The sequence below is a fragment of the Protopterus annectens genome, chromosome 1.part2 (assembly GCF_019279795.1).
Source record: "Protopterus annectens isolate FY-2018-M chromosome 1.part2, PAN1.0, whole genome shotgun sequence".
In the NCBI taxonomy this organism is placed as follows: domain Eukaryota; kingdom Metazoa; phylum Chordata; order Ceratodontiformes; family Protopteridae; genus Protopterus; species Protopterus annectens.
In genome coordinates, this window is record NC_056727.1 from 693,311,318 (window position 1) to 693,331,989 (window position 20,672).

Here is a 20,672-nt window from a genome sequence, read left to right on the forward strand (position 1 = left end):
TGGGTGGTCTTATTAGACCCCAGTATTTCATGTCGTGAAGAGTAAGCAGGCCTTCATCACTTTTTGATTTAACCTTGGTTTTCTTTACCCTTTATTCTTCCTGGTTTATACAACCCAGAAAAAAAAAAAACTTTTTACAGTCTGTGGAAGGCCTTTCTTAATTACGCAGTTTGCCAAAGGATCAGGTCAGCTCAGCAGTTAGTCTTGACTTTCATTTGTTGGCTGATAAATACATACAGTTAGTTTCACACAGGGCTAGCTGTCAATCCTGCCCTATGGTTATAAGAGAAAGCATGGTCTTGTGGTAAAAAGTTCTATATTTCAGCTGTACCGAGTGTTAAGTTCAGAAATTACCAGATCCATATGGCACAGTATCATTCTGACATTTGAAGGAGATTGATGATTTGACTAAATGTAGTACACATCTCCATTAAAAATACATTAAAATGTATGCAGACTGCAAATAAAGTTGGCTCCCACATGGTTAAATGCAGTTATGATGGTGTTAGTGCCAGTTTCCCAGCTTCTGCTTATGGTACACATTAGGAGAAATAAATGCTTAAGAGCGTAACTATTTCCTAATGCTGTAAGGGCAAAGATCTTCAGTACTCTTCTTGACAAGGCTTCTTTGAGACACTATTTAAGAAAGTTCTACAAGTGGGAATCGCTGTTAAGACTTGTTTCGTTTTATTTATTCATGAATTGTACAGAATATGATTATAGGTTTTAATTTGCTTGGCAATGGAATTGTTATGCTGATTGCATGTGGTCATCTTTCAGATGCAAGCTTTGCCAGGTTTCAGACAGCCAAAAGTGTACCCGGTGACAGTATGCTGAATAATGGTAGATGTATGGTCAGTGACTTAATAAAAATAGTTTACATATGTCAGCTTCAGTTCTTCCAGAACAATAATCCATTGAAACATTGTGTAGCAGTTCAGTAGAACAGAAACCCCCATCTTAGTAGCTGCCAAAGGTGTTTATGGAGAAAGGTAATATGTAAAAGAGAGAACAGGAAAATGGAGGGCCTGTTTATGACCCCAGTGGTGAGTGGAAGCATTAAGATGCCAGTCACTTGAATGGAATTTACTTGAAAATTTTAACTACATCAGAAAGGGGGGCTGGGTCTAAATGTCAGGGCACTGTCTGTATTCTGATTGGAAGATACAGCTTGCTATGTGAGATCAAACACCAGGCTCTCTACCCTTAGAGTGCAAGTGCATTTTTTTTTGGTTTTGTGTTTTGAGAAAAAAAGTACACTATACTGTTAAAAAAAAGAAGTTTGAGAGAAAAGCTGATATGCAGTTCTCTATAGTAATGTTGTAAGAATATTCTGTCTCTCTCCTTGGTGAGCAGTAGAGTTTTATCTGCCTAGATTTATCTGCACCATCACATCTTTATTTTTAATGTTTGAAAGGTCTCTAAACAATTGTTTAGACCTGCAGTTCCTTTAAAAAGCTGCTTATCCTTTTGCATTGAGTGTGAATAGAGTTTTACATGAAAGCTCAGGACTTAAGGAACCCTTTTCGCTGTGGTTTTGAGACTTAAATCTGCAAAAGAGGTTGAGGTTTTGCTTAATGGTTAAGGTTTTTACCTCAAATACAAGGGTGCACAGTTTGATTCTCATATTTGAGAAAAATTGGATAGGCTTAAATTACCCACAAGAACAGGTAGCCTAATAGTACCTTTTGGGGTTAAGGTGTTTACCCCACAGGCACAAGGTACAAGGTTTGATTCTTATCTTTGAGGGAAATTGGCTAGTCTTAAAATTACCTATAAGGGAAGCTGACCTAGTACTTACCCATGAGCCCAGTGAATAGAGGAAAACGTGGAAAACAAAGTATGTGTTAAAATGTTTTCTAAATGTAATAGAAGATGTTCAATGTTTAGATCACTGTTGCTGTAGCCTAAGCTGTTTGGGTCTTAACCCACTGACTGACCAGCTTTCAGAGCTTAAGAACTCCTTCCACATGCTGTCTTAAGAGCTAAAATATAAACACAGTTAGATCATCAATTAAGTCAGAGTTTTTTTTTTCCACTGAAGTGCATTCCTTCTGTGGACTCAGTGGAATTGTCCCTTTTGTGGACTCAGTGGAATTGTTGGTTGATCAGTGATCCTTCAAGGTTTGTCTGGTGGGTCCTCATTCTGGAAACCCTTCCACTAAAATTTATTTTTCTGAAGAAAACTTGTGTTTTTCTGACTAAAATGTTTTCACAGACAGGCTTTTCTAAGGGAGTTGGTGTAAGTGCTTTTGTGAATGTTTTGTGTTAAAATTCTATATTTTGGCAGAATTTTCCTACAGGTTTTGTTGCTTTGTGTTTTATGGGCAGGACATTTTGCTTGTGAGGGCCTGATAGTGGTTTACTTACTTCAATACCATTTGTTTTCTGTTTTACTTTTACCTACTTCTCTAGGCTTCTCTACCAACTGTTGAGGTATCATTCTCTGCTTTGCTATTGAGCATCTACCAGTTTCCATGGTTTCACCTTCCTCTGTCTACAAGAAGAAGAAAGCAGTTAGGGGAGTCTGTGGGTCTCAGGATGGCTCCTATCGTGACTCATCCACTGGTGGATGGTTCTGTTGTTTCCTTTCTTGGTTCCTTAAACTACTTATCATAATCTCCAGGTCTCTCTGGTGTTGCCTCTACAGCCACCAAGGACCGGAGGATAGCCACATCTTCTGAGGCTGTAGGAATGCCCTTGGCAGACAAGGGAGAGCTAGTCTTGTTGGTCTCAAGTGCAGGTTCTTCACTCAGCTGAGATGGGGATCCTGAATCTGGGATGAGTTTGCCTACCATGGGTTAGTCATTTTCCAGAGAGGATGCCATGACGAAGATAGGGGCTGAACAGACAAATAGTCATGCTAAGAAGACTGCTTGATTTCAGAGGCTTTTCCTTTGTTTTTAGGTCATCATCCCTTTGCTTTTTAAAGCTAAGGAGGATGGGGATTGTTTTTGCTTTTTAAAAAAAAACACGGCTGAAACATATTTTTGCTTTGAACCAATTTTCCCATTTCATCACACTTCTTGAGCACTTCAGCTGCAAAAAAAGACAAAATAGAACTCCCTTGTCAAAGGAGGAGCATTTAAAATTTCATGTTTTATGTCTTCAGGAAGGTTTTGAGAATGAAGCCAAGCTAATCTTTAAAGTGTGCAAATTCATTACAGTCCCAGAAAATATGTTCACAGTTACCTCTTTCTTCCCCATCACACTTCCAGCATTTGCTGTCTACCTTAGGAAAAATTCTTTGGTGTCTACTTGGGGTATAAAAATACCTATGTAAACACTTTCAAGCAAAGATTCTAAGTCTTCTAGACTTTGTTGCACATTTGGGAGACATACTTATATCCCCCATTGTTTCTTTGTGAATTGCTTATCCAGTCTATCTTCTCAATCCTTTCTAACCTCCTCTAATTGATTCTTATAGTTAATGTGCAATATTTTGTATGCTCTACTAATTATTCCTTTTTTAACAGCAGCTTATGTTGTAGATTCTACTAAAAACTCTACCAGTGCTGGTCTTTCAATTAAGATCCCCCTATTTCCTTTCTCTTTGCCTATACTCTGAAATCAATCATTGATAGGGAAGGCAATCTCTGTCCTGCAGTCCAAATAATTCCTTGGCCTCTTCCCATTTTGTTGCCTTTCCCCTCTAATTATTTGCTCCCAGTACCTTGTTTCTTTTACCAGTTTTCTCCAATAATTTCCATCCCTCTCTTGCCTATTGTCTGTCCCTTATTGCATTAATCCATATCGGCAGAATCTCCTTTCTCCAGTCCATGTTGGCTTCATTCTTAGAATACTTCTACTTTTATAAATATAATTTTCTGCATGGTTATTTTTATTCTCCTTAAGGATTTGCAGCTAGTATCCCAGTCTCTCCTTGTTTCTTGAGCTTCCCCCGTTTCATCATCATCCATTTCCACTTTGAATTATAGGTTTTTGCTTGTGCTATGTGTAGGAGCCTTAACTGTGTAGCTCTGAAATACCCCTTTAAATCGAGTAATCACAAACCACCTTGTTCAGTTTGAAGAATCAGCTTTATCCCACTTGGCTCTTGCTGCCTTCCCTTCCCAGATAAAATCCTTCAGCTCTTTATTAATTGCTATCCTCAGCTTCTCCTCTGTTTGTTATAATATGCCTGACTTGTGTATAAAACTAAAGGAGGATGTTCCAGGTTAGGGACATTCTCAATAAAAACTGGGTTATTTTGGAGGGTAACGATCTGATTCATTCCTTTGGTAAAGGACCATCATTTTCATATAAGTTAGGACACAATATGAAACACCTCCTGAAACATCCCCTTTTAAATATGAAGGAAAGAAGGGGAACAAAGAAATGTGGTAGATGTAACCAGTGTCCACTTATTTTGGAAAATGCAGAAATATTGATTGGTGACCCACCGCAGAGAATTTACTTGGCAGGGGGGAACCATCAAACCAAGGGTTTGGTTTATGTCAGTGTTTGTCAGGAGTGCAATATCTTTTATGTAGGCAAAACTGAAAGACCCCTGAGAAAAAGGATTTACGAACACTCATATAGGTTCATAGATAGGTACTAGGCTATCGGCCCAAGGGCCTATGTAAGCCTAGCCAGCAAGGTTCCATAGCTTATGCCACCCAAGAAAGTTATTTTCCTGTGCCACTGTCCAGCAGAGACACAGAAGTGATCCCCAGGGTGTATTTCCTATTTCCCATCCACTCATCAGGATTTTTCTTGAAGAGTGCAAATGAAGAACTTTGCTTGACATAGATGGGTAGCTTGTTCCAGAGTATAGGAAGTCTCTGGGACAGGAATCTATCCCTCCAGCGTGTCCTGTTTATTGTGGTGACAAGGTTTAGGTCCCTAGAGCATGTAGCTCGGAGGGATTGGGATTTCTTTAGGTGTAGCATGTCCAACAGCTCTGGGTTTGACATAGCTTTATATGTTATGCAGAGATCACCTCGGAGTAGGCGATATGCTACAGAGTAAAGCTGGAGTTTTTTGAGGCGGTCAGTGTAGGGCATTTGTTTGAGGCCAGTAATCCTCTTTTTGAGGTACTTCTGTGGCCTTTCCAGCTGCTGCAGATGTCTTGTGAGGTACATTCCAAAAGGGGCGTTGTACTCAATAATGGGTCTAATGAGAGACGAGTAGAGGGGAACAATGACCTCTTTTTTCCTGGATGAGAGCCCTTTTATGATGAGGTGTGCCACGTAGAAGGGCTTCCTGACTACTGTGGCGATGTGACTAGGGCTTCCTGACTACTGTGGCGATGTGACTATCAAAGGAGAGACTACTGTCCACCTGGGTCCCGAGGTCTCTTATCACGCATTCAGTGTTAAGTAGATTGCTGCCTATGTGGTAGTTCATGGGTACAAAGTTTTTACCAAAGGGGATGACACTGCACTTTTTGGCATTAAGCTTGAGGCCATGGCTCTGACACCAGGCATCTGTCTCAGTGAGGCCCTTCTGTAAGATGTCCACATCATTTGGGGACTTGACTGTGGCTCCTGGTTTGCAGTCATCTGCGAACTTCATTAGCCAGAGGCCTTCTGTGTTAGCCTGTACTAAAGAGAAGTAGATACCAAACAGGAGAGGTCCCAGGACGGAACCCTGTGGTACTCCGCTTGTCACTGCTTTGAGGTCAGATTTGCTATGGAAACTCATGACCACAATGCTTTGCACAGAAATGCACTGAAATGTGACAACTTTACAGGATACAAGTTTGGTATTTTAGAAGTGGTCAAATACAATGAGAGGGGAGGAGATTGGTGTGATGAATTAGTGAGAAGGGAATTGATGTGGCAGTTGTACCTAAATGCCACCCAACCACCAGGTATCAATGACCACTTATCTTTGGTGCCTGTACTGAAACAAAGGGCACTTAAGTTATAAAGGAATTTTGTAAGGTTTGAAAAACAATTTATCTAGAAAGCAAAGTACATACATAAAACACACACTTCTTTACAAATACACCAAGATGTGTAATTCTCACTTCCCAGTTTTAACCTGTTTCTTTAAATGTTAATTGATTTTAAATGTTAATTGATTTTGATTAAGCTACTATTTATACCATGATACAATGCTTTTCTATGGTTTTGAAAAAGTCTGTGATTAGATCAGATGAAAGCGCTTACCTTAATTTCTGCATTGGATATTTATGCAACCGATGGTTTTACTTTACTGATTTTATGTACCACTACTACTGTTTGATGGAATTTTAAGACTTTGCTGCACGTGTTTTCAGTTAAATTGCTGAGTGAACTTTTGGTCTGGTTTTTGCTTCTTGGTGCTTGAGTCAGTTGCAAGAGTGTTCTCCTGTAGCATAGCTATTTGAGTCTATATTTTTAATGTAGTTCACTACTCTCTAGTTTTTGTATACACTTGTGTGACCATTAACATTTAAAGATAATATTGAAAAGCTCTATATGTTAAAAAAAAGTTATTCCCACCTTTTATTTGTAACAGTTTATTTGTTAAGTATCTAGTTCCAGCTTTTGTGTTGCATCACACACTAATGTTTGGTAGGTTGATTTTTTATATGGTTGCTCCTTTGTGTATCCATTTGAGCCTAAGTCACATCTTACAAAAATTTTGTTTTATTGAAAGCTGTCAAACAAAAAAACAAATACATTCCCAGTACACCCCAAAATCTTGTTAACTTAGTGTTAACACACAAAACTCTACATTTTCAAATATTGAAGTTTTCCATTCCTAATAAGGACAGTTGTCTCAAACTGGCAGCCACACTTACAGACTTGGGTTAACCTAAAATGAAAGTTATCCATGCCAAAAAGCATGGTACATCCTGTACTTCTACTAAGTGTTGTCTGATTTTCTCTTATCTTTATTGCTCTTTCAGAATGAGAAAACACTTGAATGCTTTCAGATAACATTATCTCCTAGCCATTGAAAGAAAGCCATTAAAAGAAAGAAGTGTTCTGTTTGTATTGCTTTTCATTGGATTGTCTCCATGGAGACATGAGAGACAGATATAGGGTTGCTTCTACAAGTATTTATTTGCTAGAGAAGAGTTTCATTATTTGCGGTGTTCATTTTTATTTATTTGCTATCTCAAAACTTGTTACTAGATAAAGCCAAGAGCCTTAATCTAGTCATTCTTCTATGCAAGAATGAGAAATAGCACGTCATTTTTTTCTTGTATCATACCGTTTTGAACAGACTTTTCTTCTTATTCTTTGTTTATTGATTTATTTTTACCCTGGCAGTGCCTACATTTCTTAAAACCGATCAAGGAGAAACAGAAGAGAAGGAAAAAAACAGGGGCAACTGTTTACTTGAATTTTCTCATTACACCTGAAATATTACTGTTAAGAACAAAAATTGTTTTACTTACAGTTAACTCTCTCCTTCCTCTTCCCCTCTCCTAAGTGTTCCTTCAGACATTGATGACATGAAGTAGGGCGTATGCTTTAGAGTCCCCTACAAGTTTAACAAAGTCAAAAAAGTCCAATATTTCCAGCTTTTCTTGTTCTGTCATGTTTCACAGATGTAATTAATGCTTTAAATCACACATTTATTTGTCAGTTTCCAAGTTGGTGGATTTATTCCTGTTTATCTCCACCTCCCAAATCCAGTCTGTTTCCTTTTCAACATACTTTTGGTTCTTCTTGTCAACTCTTGTGTTTTTTTCTGTCTCTCAAGCATTTTCTGTTGTAATACTAGAAAAGGTTTCACTGGCAGTATTTGTCTCTTGTCTTTATTAACAGAAGAACAAGAAGCACAATATCCTCCTGTTTCACAGTTCACTTTTTGTTGGACTGACTTTTGTATTTCCTCTGTAGCATGTTCTGCATCAAAAAATGATGTTTTCCTGCCAGGAAAGAATATTCGTATGATTGGATTTCAGGATGTCTGCTAGGTGTTCTGCCATGGGAAAAGCCTTTCTTCCTCCAGACAACATGGGAGATGATGCCCTGACTGGAATCACTGTTGGATTATTCCTAACACATGGGTTATCACTGCTAACATCCGCCTAGGGTACTAAAGTTTTAACTTTCCAGGACTATTTGTCCAATGTGTGACCTCAGCTCGTAAGTGTAGGGGTATATTGGTGGATGTATGAGTGTTAATGTCTCAGACTGTCTCTTCACCAGCCCAAACACTGGTCACATATCCATCTGATTGATTGTCATTTGGTCATTGGTACTGTTGCTTCAAATACTCAGGTAAGTGCCCTGTTGAGGAGCCTTCCTTTTTATTTCTGTTTTTCTGACCAGTATTAGATGTCAGCTAAGAAGAGTTAGTGCGAGTGCAGTAGGTAAATCCCATGCAAAGACTTGCATATTCAGTGTCTTTTTTGTTTAGGAGCAGAACAGGACTACAGAGCTTGTAACATCCTCCAATCCTTTGTACCCAAGATCTTGCAGTCCTGTGTGTTCTTGCTTAACACTTTTTTGGAGACCTAATGTGTCAAACGCTTAGCCCACTCCAGTATGGCAGATTCCGCCTCTCCGGACATACCCCCACCACTTAAAAAGAAGCTTAAAAGGCCTAAGCTAGAGACTCATTTGGCCCTTTCTAACTCCGATGTACCTGTCACACCAGAAAGGAGGTGTCAGAAAGCTAAACATGTTTCTTCCCCTCAACTACCTTCTTCCTCTTCTGGGAAGAAGGAATGGATTTGTTTCTGTCAGAGTTTAAGGCTATTTTGGTTCTGAATCCTCCTTCCTTCTCCTCTCAACCCCCTCCCTCAACCACTCAAAACATTCCTGTGCATTCTTCTTCCTCTGACAATGAGGTGGCTTCTGATTCTGACCATTCTCTGGCTTACCCTGAAATGCACTCTCCTGTCCAAGTTGCTTTGGATGCTGAGGACTCCATTTCACCTGATTCTCCAATAGAAGAAACATTTTTTGGAGAGAGAATCTTAAATATGACTAAACATTTTGAGTCGGAGTCTAGGCAGATCTCAGAGGTGCAAAAAAGATACTGCAACCTTTTAGAAATGAGCACACCAGCCATTACCCAGTACCTCCTGTTATCGTGGCTTTTCTGGATGGTTTTTAGTCCACTTATGCTGCCCCTGACTCCCAGCCACTGGCTCCCAAAAGATCAGACAGATGTTGTAAAATCCCAGATGATCATAAGCCTTTTCTTACAAATCCTGTGGTGGATCCTTCTGCAGTTTCCCCCTCATTTGATAAGCCTTGTAAGTTCTTCGCCAGTGCCTTCCCTTCAGACAAAGACAGCAGGGATGTGGATAGGTGGGGTAAAAAGGTTTATACTTCCTCTGTTTTGGCATTGAGAGCTACAAATTACCAAACTGAGAGAATCAAATATGTGATATCTGTTCTCAGTTCTTTAAATAAGGTAGTGGTGGATTTGCAGGATACTGATTCTAAAGAAAAAGTGCTATCCTTAATCAGGCTACACAGGTTGCCAGACACAGCATTAAATGTAGCTATAATGCTCTAGTGGCCACATCTAGGGCAGTGACTACAGGCTTGTTTATCCACAGTAATGCTTGGTTGTGTAACCAGCCTATTCCTGAGGACTTGTAAGTAAAAATAATGGACTCCCCTTTAGATGAGACCCTCTTGTTTGGCCTCTGAGGGGGCCATGCTTTTCAATACCCTTCAAGAACAGGGTAAAACAATGAAGGACTGTAGACAGCTTTTATTAACCTTTGTACTTGGGTATCGGAGGAATTACCCAACTAAACCTATCTCTTTGGTCAGAAGGAGCTTAGGCTTAGTCAGAAACGCAGGAAGGCTCTCAGAGAGGGATTCCCAGATAAACCACAGAGGGATGCCTCATCTGGGAGGTCTCCCTTTGGGGACAAATCCCCATGGCTATCTTCAACCGCCTTTTCCTCCTGCCCCCAGCCTTAACCTCCCCCACTCAAAATGCTGACCCTATCATTTTCAACCTTGGAAAAGATTACAGCAGACATTTGGTGGTGTGCATCATAAACAATGGTTATAATGTGTCAAAGGTACAGACTCCCCCTCTAAATGGCATATCCCCACCTCCACACAGTCAGATTCTTCTGCTCCCACCCATTTTCTTACACGAACAAGGCAGAATAGAGCCACTGCCAGAAGAATTTATCGGAAAGGGTTTCACTCTTGACTTTTCCTACTGCTAAGGAAAAAAGGCAGTGCAGATCCATGCTGGATCTGTCCTTACTCAACACCTACTTAAAAGTGGCAACTTTCAAAATGCTCTCACTGCACACTCTTCTGCCTTTCATTCAGCCACAAGCTTTTCTAGTATCACTAGATCTAAAGGATGCTTACCTCAGCATAACAATTCAGCCTCCTTGCAGGAGATTTCTCAGTTTTTGTAGTGGGACATCTCACTTTCAGTTTACTGCTTTGGATTTTAGGCTTTCTGCAGTCCTAAGAGTTTTTACAAAGGGTTTGGGACCAGTGATCGCCTTCTGCCAAATCCTGGGAATTCAGATTTTTTCCTGTTTTTAGACGACCTGTTAATCCATGTTACCTCACCACAAATTCTCCTACAGCATCTCCAGTTCACCCTTCTCCTCGTATCTTGGTCGGGGGTCATGATCATCTGCAAAAAATCCTCCCTGCAGCCATCATAGGACGTAGCTTTTGCAGGCTGCTAGCTGGACACACAAAGAATGCAGGTCTAATTTCCTCAAGAAAAGGTGCGGAGCCTTACAAACTACTTCCACAACTTTGCCTCCCTCAGCCATTGCTCAGACAGGAAGATCCTAAGGGCTCTAGGGTTTATGGTAGCTGCTATCCCAATGCTTCTCCTAGCCAGATTGTATATGAGTAAAATTCAGTGGTACCTGAAAACAGCTTTTATTTCAGTGCACTCAGCCTCTGGACATGGTGATTTCCCCTTTTACCCTGCCTCCAGTGGGATCTCTTATGGTGGAAGGATCAGGTGAAACTCAAGCCAGGGCTTCCCTTCACTCCTCCAACCCCATTTCAGGAAAAACAGATGCCTTGGACAAGACATGGGGGTGCCTGGAGAGGCACCCAAGGAGTACAGAGCAGATAAAGAAACACATCAGCATGAAGAAAATGAGGGCCCTAATCAAGGCTGTTCTGGTGTTTTCACACCTCTGGAAACCAGGTGCCCCAAGAGTGTTTACAGACAATATAACCATAATGTGGTGCATGAAAAGGGAGGGACCAGATCTTACCAATTTTGCAGATCAGCACGGAAAGTCTGGAGCCTTGACACCTTGAAAAACATCCAGAAAAAGAAGTGAATTCCTCTAAAGAACGCTCAGCAGAACAAAAACAATGTAAATATTGGAAGAGCGTTGCACCACAAGTATTAGTATTTCATCTGATTATTCAAAACTTGCTAAACAACCAAAATGGCGAAAAGACAGCTTCAAAACAACAGCTTCAATAACGGGCTTTTACCATGTTGAATCCACAATATATGAAATATAGAGCTTTGGTGTTGTAAAAGTCAAGTGGCATTGTAATTCCACAGCTTTAAAACATATGGATGTCATAAAAACAGAAAAAATGAACATAAAAGTGAAGAACCCTTCTGATGTAAACAATGGACAAGCACTTTCAGCTTTTTCAAGCCTTCTTCAGATCCCAGTCTAAATTAAAGTATCAAATTTAAGTATATAAACAGCCTCTTTATACAAAGTCTGTTTCTAAAATAAACATCTGTGGAAACATATTCAGTTATATTTGATACTTTAATACCTAAAGGCATGAATGCTGAGCTTAATTGAAGAGTTCTTTCATGGAAGTGTTAATTTTTTAATTTACATTTTAATTGTTTAATTGAGTGTATTATAAAAAGTTATTGTTTCATTTGGTGTGTATCTTCCTTGAAGCTATTTCAGCCGAGACGTCAGAGAGAGAGAATAAAGATTTCTACTTTTATTGGTGGTCATTGGTTTGTGTTTTTTGTTATTTTATTCTTCTGTTTTGTTGTTTTAAACCACTGAGCCTATATCCTGGAGATCAGATAAGTTTATGGCACCACCCTTGGACAAGCAGTTTTGGGGAGAAGGGGTGCCCGTTGATGCCATAGTCATAGAGGGGGTCACCAAAAAGGAACTCGCCAAGGAGAGTTCCACTGTCCATCTCCCCAACAGGGAGTCACAGGCGATGGACAGATTTGGGAAACATGTCTATGCTTCAAAGATCTTTGCTTTAAGGTCTCTGAATTATGTGGCACACTTTACAAGACTTCATAGGCATTTGATTAAGGAGTTGTTACATACCCTCTCAGGCTTCTCACTTGGCTACCCTGCAGTCCATTTCTAATTTCTCCATGAAGTTGGTTTCGCATGTAGCAGAAAAAACCTCAAGAACAGCAGGTTCAGATATTTCCATTAGAAGGCATACCTGGATGTGTTTGTGTGAGATCACTTCAAGTCCTTGTTTGTCAGTGTGCCCTTTGCAAGGTCTTTGTTTGGCCTCAAGGTGAAGGACACACTATCCAGGTGTGAAAAGGATGTAAAGACACTGTCTGCCGTGGGCATATGTTTTTGCCCTTTCAAAGATACCTTTCCAGGAATTAATGGGGTGGTCAAAAATGTGGTTTAAGAAGAGTTCTAGATGCACATGGAGGAGGTTCCCCCAGAGGTAGAAGAGGGAACACTAATGGGCAATGATGCCCACATTGCAGAGGTGGCCTGCAAAACCAGGGGTTCAGAGAATCCTCCTTTGAGAGAGATCCTACAACTGCTCCTTTAAGGAGGTGTAATTTTCCACCCTTGGAGGCAGTCAGGGGACATTTATCCCTGCACCAGAGAGACTGGCTAGACTTAAACGATACTTGGGTGCAGAGGATTATTTCTAGAGGTTGTATAATTACTTTTTCCCTTCCTCCTCCAAACTTGAGAAAAATCCCAGATGTTCCACCCAGTCAGGGGGAACAAGCACCAAATTCAAATACTGCTAGTAAAGAGAGTCATTCAAGAGGTCCCACCAGACCAGATAAACTCTAGAACCTATGCAAGGTTCTTTTTAGTGCCCAAGCAAATCGGGAATTGGAGACCAATTTTGGATCTCACCAATTTAAACAAGTCAGTTCAATAAACAAAGTTTCAGGTGGTCATGGTTCACTCCATTCTCCCATTTCTGGGAAAGGACGATTGAGTGTTCTCAGTAGACCTTCAGGATGCTTACTGTCATATAAAGATAAATAGATGATCCAGAAGGTATTTTGCTTCTTGCTGGTGGTCAGTCATTACCAGTTCAGAGTTCTGCCCTTTGGACTCACTGCAGCCCCCAGGGTGTTTGCCAGGTGCATGGCAGTAGTAGCAGCTCACTTGAGACTGCAAGGATTCTGTGTGTTTCCATACCTAGATGACAGTCTCATTTCTGCTCCGACCAGGCATCAACTTATAAGGGCAAGAGATCAGGCTCTTCAGTCTCAACTAAAACCAAATCAGAGTTTAGAATTCATAGGAGTAATACTCAACGCAAAGTTAACCATAGCTTCACTACTGCCCTCAAAAGTTCAGACCATCAGATCACAGGTCAGAACAATAAGCTGCAGTACCAAGATTTCAGCCCACCTGTTCCTTCAAGCTCTGGGTTCAGTGGCAGCGGCAATAACATTAGCATCTTTAACCAAATTTTGCATGAGAATTTTTCAGTGGATACTAGCTATACATTGGTCAGTAGTTTACCAGCCCATGTCTTATTAGATATAAATCATTCAGACATGCAAGAGAGCTCTCAGGTGGTGGATTCGATCAGGTTCTACAAGGCTGTCTATTTATTTCCGTCAACCCAAGGTTTTCCATCCGTTCTGCTAATTCTGAAATTCCTTCAGAAAGCTGCCATGTTGAAGAGCAAAGTCATCCTCATTGAACTTTATTGGCCTCAACAAATTTGGTTCCCCTTCTTTTGGCCTCACTTGCTTCACCAACCTTGGATTATGGATCCAAATCCAGACCCTCCTGACTCACCCAACATGCATGATTCATCCAAACATAACCATCCTCAGGCTGATTTCTCCAGTTCCATTAACAGATATGCAACCTATGCTCTCGCCACCTATTCATTAAATACGTTTATCTTCTCATAAGCCTTCTACCAGAAATCTGAACCCTTTTCAGGCCTCATACATAGCATTCTTGATTTTTTTGTCCCATCTTTTTGAAGAAGGAGCTAATTCATCTACCATTAAAGTACAGTTAGCGGCCATATCAAATTTTCACATTGGTTTTGATGGTTCCTCTGTCAACTCTCATAAATTAAGAAAAGCCTTCTTGAAATGCACTATTCTTCTAAGACCCCCCTTTTAGAGCACCTACTCCTCCATGGGACCTGAATCTGATACTGCAGGTGCTTACTAAATCCCCCTTTGAACCAGCAGCTACATGGCCTTAAATACCTTTCCTGGAAGACAATCTTTCTGGTGGCTGTTACCTCTTCCAGAAGAATTTCTGATATTCAAGCGTTGTCCTCTAAACCACCATACTTAATTTTTCACAAGAATAGAGTTACACTAGGGATTAATGCTTCCTTTCTTATTTAGGTGGTGTCAGTACTTAATATCAATCAAGCCATTGATTTGCCAGTATTCTTTCCTAAATTTGCTAACAAGGGTGAATACATATTACAATTATTGGATGTCCACAGACAATTACATTTCTACCTCCATAGAGCAAAAGACATCAGAAAATCTGACCACTTGTTTGTTTCATTTGCAGAAGTAAAATTGGGAAAACCAGTTGCCAAAGTCACCTTATCTTGGTGACTAACCAACTGTATTTCATTTGTTTGTAATGAATTGGACAATACTCTGTCAAAGCCATTGCGAGCCCAATCAACTAGATCCATGGCTACTTCCTCAGGATGATATGTGTGTATCAGCAACCTGGGCTACTCCCCATGTCTTTGTTACAAATTTCAAATTGGATCTGGTCTGCAGAGGTAGAGCATCATTTGGCTCAGTGGTGCTCAGGAATATCATTCCCCGAGTCCACCCTGAATTTTAGGTAGCTGTGGACTCTGTCCCATCAGTTGAGGATAGAATGAAAATTGACATCATCAGATAAAGAAGTTATGTACTCACCGTAACATTCCATCTGTGTTGTCCATTTTCATTCTTCCTCAACTTCCCTCCCACCAACCCCCATCCTTGAAACGTCTGGAAGAATGGGTGGTTACAGGATATTTTTATCTTTTATAGTAAGCTCCAGATATAGCCTTCTCCATTTCTGAATACAAATATGCCTTTTCTACTAAAGTCAACAAACAAGATCTGAGGTAATTGGGGTTGGTGCATTGTGGGTAAGGGGAAGCTCGAGAGTTCTAGTTTGCCAGAAGCTTTAGCACCATCCGAGCCGGATCAGATGGATTGGACCTGAACCCATCAATTGAGGAAGAATAAAAATGGACAACACAGATGGAATGTTATGGTGATTACATAACTTCTTTCTTTAACCCTAAGTCATGTGTTATCTGGTGTGATCTTGCCTGTTTTGAAAGAAGCTAACAAAAGTAATTATTGAAGATTCTGTGTTTGCTAGTGAAGGGTTGCTTAGTCATCTCCAAGTCTTCACCAGGATTATTGTCTGGACTATGATTACAGGAGTTGGGCTTCTTTTGGTACTTCACCTCAGGACACAGACTCCTGAGCCCTTGACTTTGGCATTTATCCAGCGCCATCATCCCAGGGTGCTTTAATTTAGTACTGCTTTGAAACCTTCCTAACACCCACTGCAAAGCATCTTTGAAGTCAGATGTAGCAGATACTCCATTATCAGCTGATCTGTGAGAAGGTGTGAAGCCTTCTCATGCCTTGATGGCTTTATTGCCCAACATCATGTAAATGAATATTTCTGTTAGTCAGGGAAGTATAATATGTTGTAGTCTTGTGTTTTTCAATGACATTCAGTTTATGATCCCTCAGTGAATGGGTCTTTAAGTCGAGAGGGTACATTTTGACAGCATAATGTGCAGTAGTTGGCAGTTCTCAGATTTCCAAGCTCAGGAACTGAAACTGTGTGCTTCATGTGGATCATTGATGGTAGCCTAAGCTATATGTGGGTTATATCCTGCCAAGGATATAACAGATGGAAGATGACTGCACTATGTCCTGAATTAAGCCCAGTAAAGTACTCCAGTCCAGGATAATTGATTCAGGAGAAAACATATGTTTGTGTGTTTCTTTTTGACAGGAGTTTCTGAAGAAGCAGAGCCAGTATTGCCAGCAAAAACTTTGCGAGGTATGGGCATAACTTTCTGGATAGATAGAATGGCATTCTCTGAATCTTCTCCCAAGACTGACAAGAATGGCTCATCCTTCCCTGCCAATGGCACTCCTAACAGCCACAGAGGATATGTCTAACCCTGGTCCATATTGGCTGTAGGGGACTACACCAGTGACACCCAATAAAAAGACGAGTGATCCAAGGAGCTAGCTTTGGCTACACAGGGTCACCCCACCTGCTGTTGAAGTACTGTAGCAGCCTGCTATGTTGGCAAAGGCTGACTAATAATGTACTACTTTTTGCGGCTGGAAGATGGAAGAACTGAGGAACTGGTAGGTTGTTCCATGGTTAAGCTGAAAAACGTGCCTGATTTCCAGGGAAGCTTAGCAACATTACTCAGTAAAAAGGGCATGTTTATTAAAAAAAAAAAAAAAAAAAGTAAAAAATAACCTTTTCCCTCTTAAAACGCAGTAACAACCACTTTAAGCTCTTACCACAGCTCTCAAAAGTAAAATAAACCAACATTTCTTATGTTTTAATAACTTTTTTACCACAAATGTTAAAGTAGTGGTCCAAATTAGAAGTCACATGACAGTGATTAAAAAAAAATGTTCCCACCTTTAAGATGAATATTTTACAGAAAAGGTACAGATTGTGTCATAAAAAGTAAGGTGGAAAGTTATCTTTCCAAAGAGAACTTATCTGCTCAGCAATGGAACAGTGTTACCCAACCACTGATCCTCTAAATTCACAAAAAGACCACTTTCTTTGGTGGCAGGAAAGCCCTGAGCTGACTAACAGTTTGGCTGCATGGAAAGTACCTTTAAGCTTTGAAAGCTTGACAGTTATAACCATATAGCGTTGTCTACTGCAGCATTTGAATATATGCCACCAAAAGACCACTTTCTTTGGTGGCAGGAATGCTCTGAAGGGCTTGGCACCCAAATCTGATTTTTAGTCAGCTTGACTTGAGCTAACAGTTTGGCTGCATGGAAAGTACCTTTAAGCTTTGAAAGCTGGAAAGTTATAACCATATAGCTTAGTCTACTGCAACATTTGAACATTTACCATTAATAGATGCTAACTCGCATAACTGTACTTTCTTAAACACAGTTTTAAAATATCATTAAAGTACACTTGTTCCCCAGACACGTGCATAAAACTAAGCTTGTCCATGTTAAGTACATTTAATTACACTGTAATTAAGGTGAATGTGAACATATCGTTTGGCTTTTAAGGTGGGTATGTATATTTTTTTGTCTTTGCTTGGTAGCCTCTGGAAAGGTATTTTTTAGTTCTGTGTATCCTATTGCGTTTACTGAAGAGTGACAGGATGGAATTTACAGGACAGAATACTTCAGATTTGTCTTAGTTAATAGATGAGTGAACTAGATGCAAGTACAACTTGGCTATGTTAAGAAAGGACAGAAGTAAAAGACAAAAAAAAAATCATTATACAATCAACACCATAAGCTTTTCAGGTGTAATATAACAAAATTATTTCAGTTCAGAAAATCTTATTACTGTAATTCAAAGTGGAAAAAGATGATGATGAAGCAAGGGGAAGTTCAAGAAATAAGCTGAGAGTAGGATTTTGGATGCAGATCCTTAAGAAGAAGAACAATTGTTATATATTATATTCATAAAGTAGCAGAAAATATTCTAAGAATTAAGCCAACATGAGAATGGAGAGGGGTTGACTGCAAGTCGGAATACAGAAAATAGGCAAGAGGGTTCTGGAATTTACTGAAAACAAGCTGGCAATGGAACCAACGTATTAGGAGGAAATGACTAGAGAAGGAAAAGTACCAGAGTGGGATGAGACCAAGATGATGTTTGGACTGTAGGTTAGAGACTGCCTTCCCTAACAGGGATTGATATCGGAGTATAGACAAAAAGAAGTGGATAAGGGGGCTCATGAGTGAAACACCTTCATTGGTAGTTATTAACTGAATCTAGAACAGAAGCAGCTGTTAAAAAAGGATAATTAGGGCATATAAAATATTGCATGATAAGTATATGAATCAATCAGTGGAGCTTAAAAAAGAGAGGGAAGAGTGTCTGGAAAAGCAGTTTATAAGGGTGGGGAGGACATGTGTATGGCTCCCAAGTATGCAACAAAGTCTAGAAAATGTATGATTTTTTGCTTGGAAGCATTTGCATAGGTATTTTTGTATCTCAAGTAGACTTCAAAATAATTTTCTTCAGTTAGGTAGCAAATGTTTGAGGTGTTACTGGGAATAAAGAGGTAACCGGAACATACATTTTGGGAGTGTGACGAGTTGGCAGATGGTAAAATTTCCCTGCAGAGTACTCTTGTCAGAAGTATTAGGTGAGCAAATGGCTTTAACTAAAGAAATGATTCATCTGAGCTGGGACACGGGATCTGAATTGCATATACATAGTAAGGCTTTGAGTTTAATTCTGTTGGCTGAAAAAAAGAAATTACTAAAAAATGGATATCAAATTTTAAACCATCTGTATTTGAAGTACTGAATATTGTAAAAGAGATGAAAGAACTTGGCAGATGGACCTTCAGAAAAGGGAAGGAACAAGTTGCATAGAAGTAAATGGAAAGTTTGGGAACAAAACATGCATAATAATGTTCAGGAGGAGGAGTGAGGTTTAAGGGAAGGCAGGAATTGAGCAAATTATGTAATGTTGAACTAATGATATTTATAAAGAAAGAAAAGTTATGTGATGTGTTTATATATATGTAAAAGGAACCCTTTTAATATAATGTTAATATAGCTTGTTTTCTTTTTTGTTGATGTAAGTTTACCTGTATTAAATGTTAATTTAATAAAGGTGTTTTAAAAAAAAGAAACACTTATTGTGGTAATGTAATTCTTTCAGGTAGACCTGTAACTAGGATGGGGTGAGGAGAGGTGGATTCCCTTGTTGCAAACTGTTAGGGAGCACAGTCAATAGGTGATGGAGTGTGAGTGCAACACCATGTGCTGACACTGCATGGGTGGCTAATGGTTACTCAGTGTTTGCTTTTTATTTATTTATTTATGTATGGTCTTCATCTTTAGGTTGAAGGGATACTGGTCTGGACTGGGGAAACTACTCAGGTTGCCAGATGATCTTGTTATGGCTGTGCTTTGAAGATTACAGTACATGTGTTATTGCGACAATTATTAGACTTCCTTGACTGAGAGAAGTGAAGTGTGATTACTAGGTAGTACAACACTTTAAGCGTGTGTACTTTTGTAATATTTTAGTATTTGATTTCCATAGTGAGACCATAGTGTAATCCTTTTTTTCTTGATGAACAGGTGTCCAACACACACAGCAGTGGATCTGCTGAAGACCAGCAGCTGTATTGGGCTAAAGGTACTGGATTTGGGACAGGCTCAACAGCATCAGGATGGGATGTGGAACAAGCTTTAACTAAACAGAGGCTGGAAGAGGAGCATGTCACATGTCTTTTACAAGTAGGTTATGCAATTTATTAGCAGTATATTTTATGTTTTGTGAATTAAAAATGTTCATCACCATATAATTGAGTATGTTTTGTGTCTGTAATTGCTCAGTTCGGCTCCTCATTGTTCATACTTGCAACCCCTCAAATTAAATTGCCTTAGTAATAGTCTGACATTGCTTCTTTAAGACATGTGGCTGTATGAAAAGCTCTCCCTCCCCTTTTTATAATCCTTATCAACAAAATTATTTGGTGCAAGTCCATGTTATGGAATCTCCTTGCACTGACTTGTTTGGTACATTGCATTTTCTCTTTTGTTTGTATGTTTCACATGTCTATAGCACTCATAAGTTCTTATACATTTTTGTTTTGATGTATGATCATTTCCACGCTCATCAAAATAGGACTTTGAAATATTAGCTTGAGACTGATGAGACTTTCATACATGTTGTCTGCTCTCTCATTTTCTCCTCTTGCCCAGTATTCCTGTTTACAAAACATCTTTCCTGTTCTAAGAGACGTAACCGATGAGGTGAAGAGAGAATGTATTTCATTTGCCAGTCAGTCCATGAGAGTAGAGTGTTGTATGTCTGCTTCAGAAAATACATAGCTTCCAACACTGTCTGTCCCTCACAATCCTACTCACCTTTTAAGATTTAGTTACCGGACTGTGGACTTTTCCTCAAAGCTGCACCCTTTTGTGAATTGTTGAAACTGTGGGAAGATTGTACATTTGCTGACTTTTATTTATTTTAAGACATTTTTATATTACAATGTGCATGAATTTTTTTTTTTTATAACTTTTTCCAGGTTCTCGCCAGTTACATTAACCCTGCTGGTAGCACATCACCTGGAGAAACACCTTGTACTGAGGCTAGAGGACAGAACAGTAATGCTCTTCCATCAGTTCTTGTAGAATTACTCAGCCAGTCCTGCCTTATCCCAGCAATGTCATCATACCTGCGGAATGATTCTGGTACTGTAACTGGTTTAGATTTCCTGTTGTTTTATCTGTATATTTATGTTAACTGAATGAATATAGCTCATTTTCAGAGGAGGCCTGGGTTGCAAGGCTCCATGTCACAGAAATACAATTGTTTACACTAAATTACATAA

The 20,672-nt window shown here is 39.6% G+C and overlaps 1 protein-coding gene across 8 annotated transcripts in view; it reads left to right on the forward strand.

The window, feature by feature from the left end:
• Window positions 1-20,672, forward strand: part of BIRC6 (baculoviral IAP repeat containing 6) — a 4,524,268-nt gene that overhangs the window by 4,084,896 nt on the left and 418,700 nt on the right. For all 8 annotated transcript variants that reach the window (XM_044058419.1, XM_044058463.1, XM_044058448.1 and 5 more), the window contains exons 64-65: window positions 19,411-19,569; window positions 20,367-20,532. In XM_044058419.1, coding sequence (XP_043914354.1) covers window positions 19,411-19,569; window positions 20,367-20,532 — 325 coding nt within the window. The remainder of the gene's footprint in view (window positions 1-19,410; window positions 19,570-20,366; window positions 20,533-20,672) is intronic.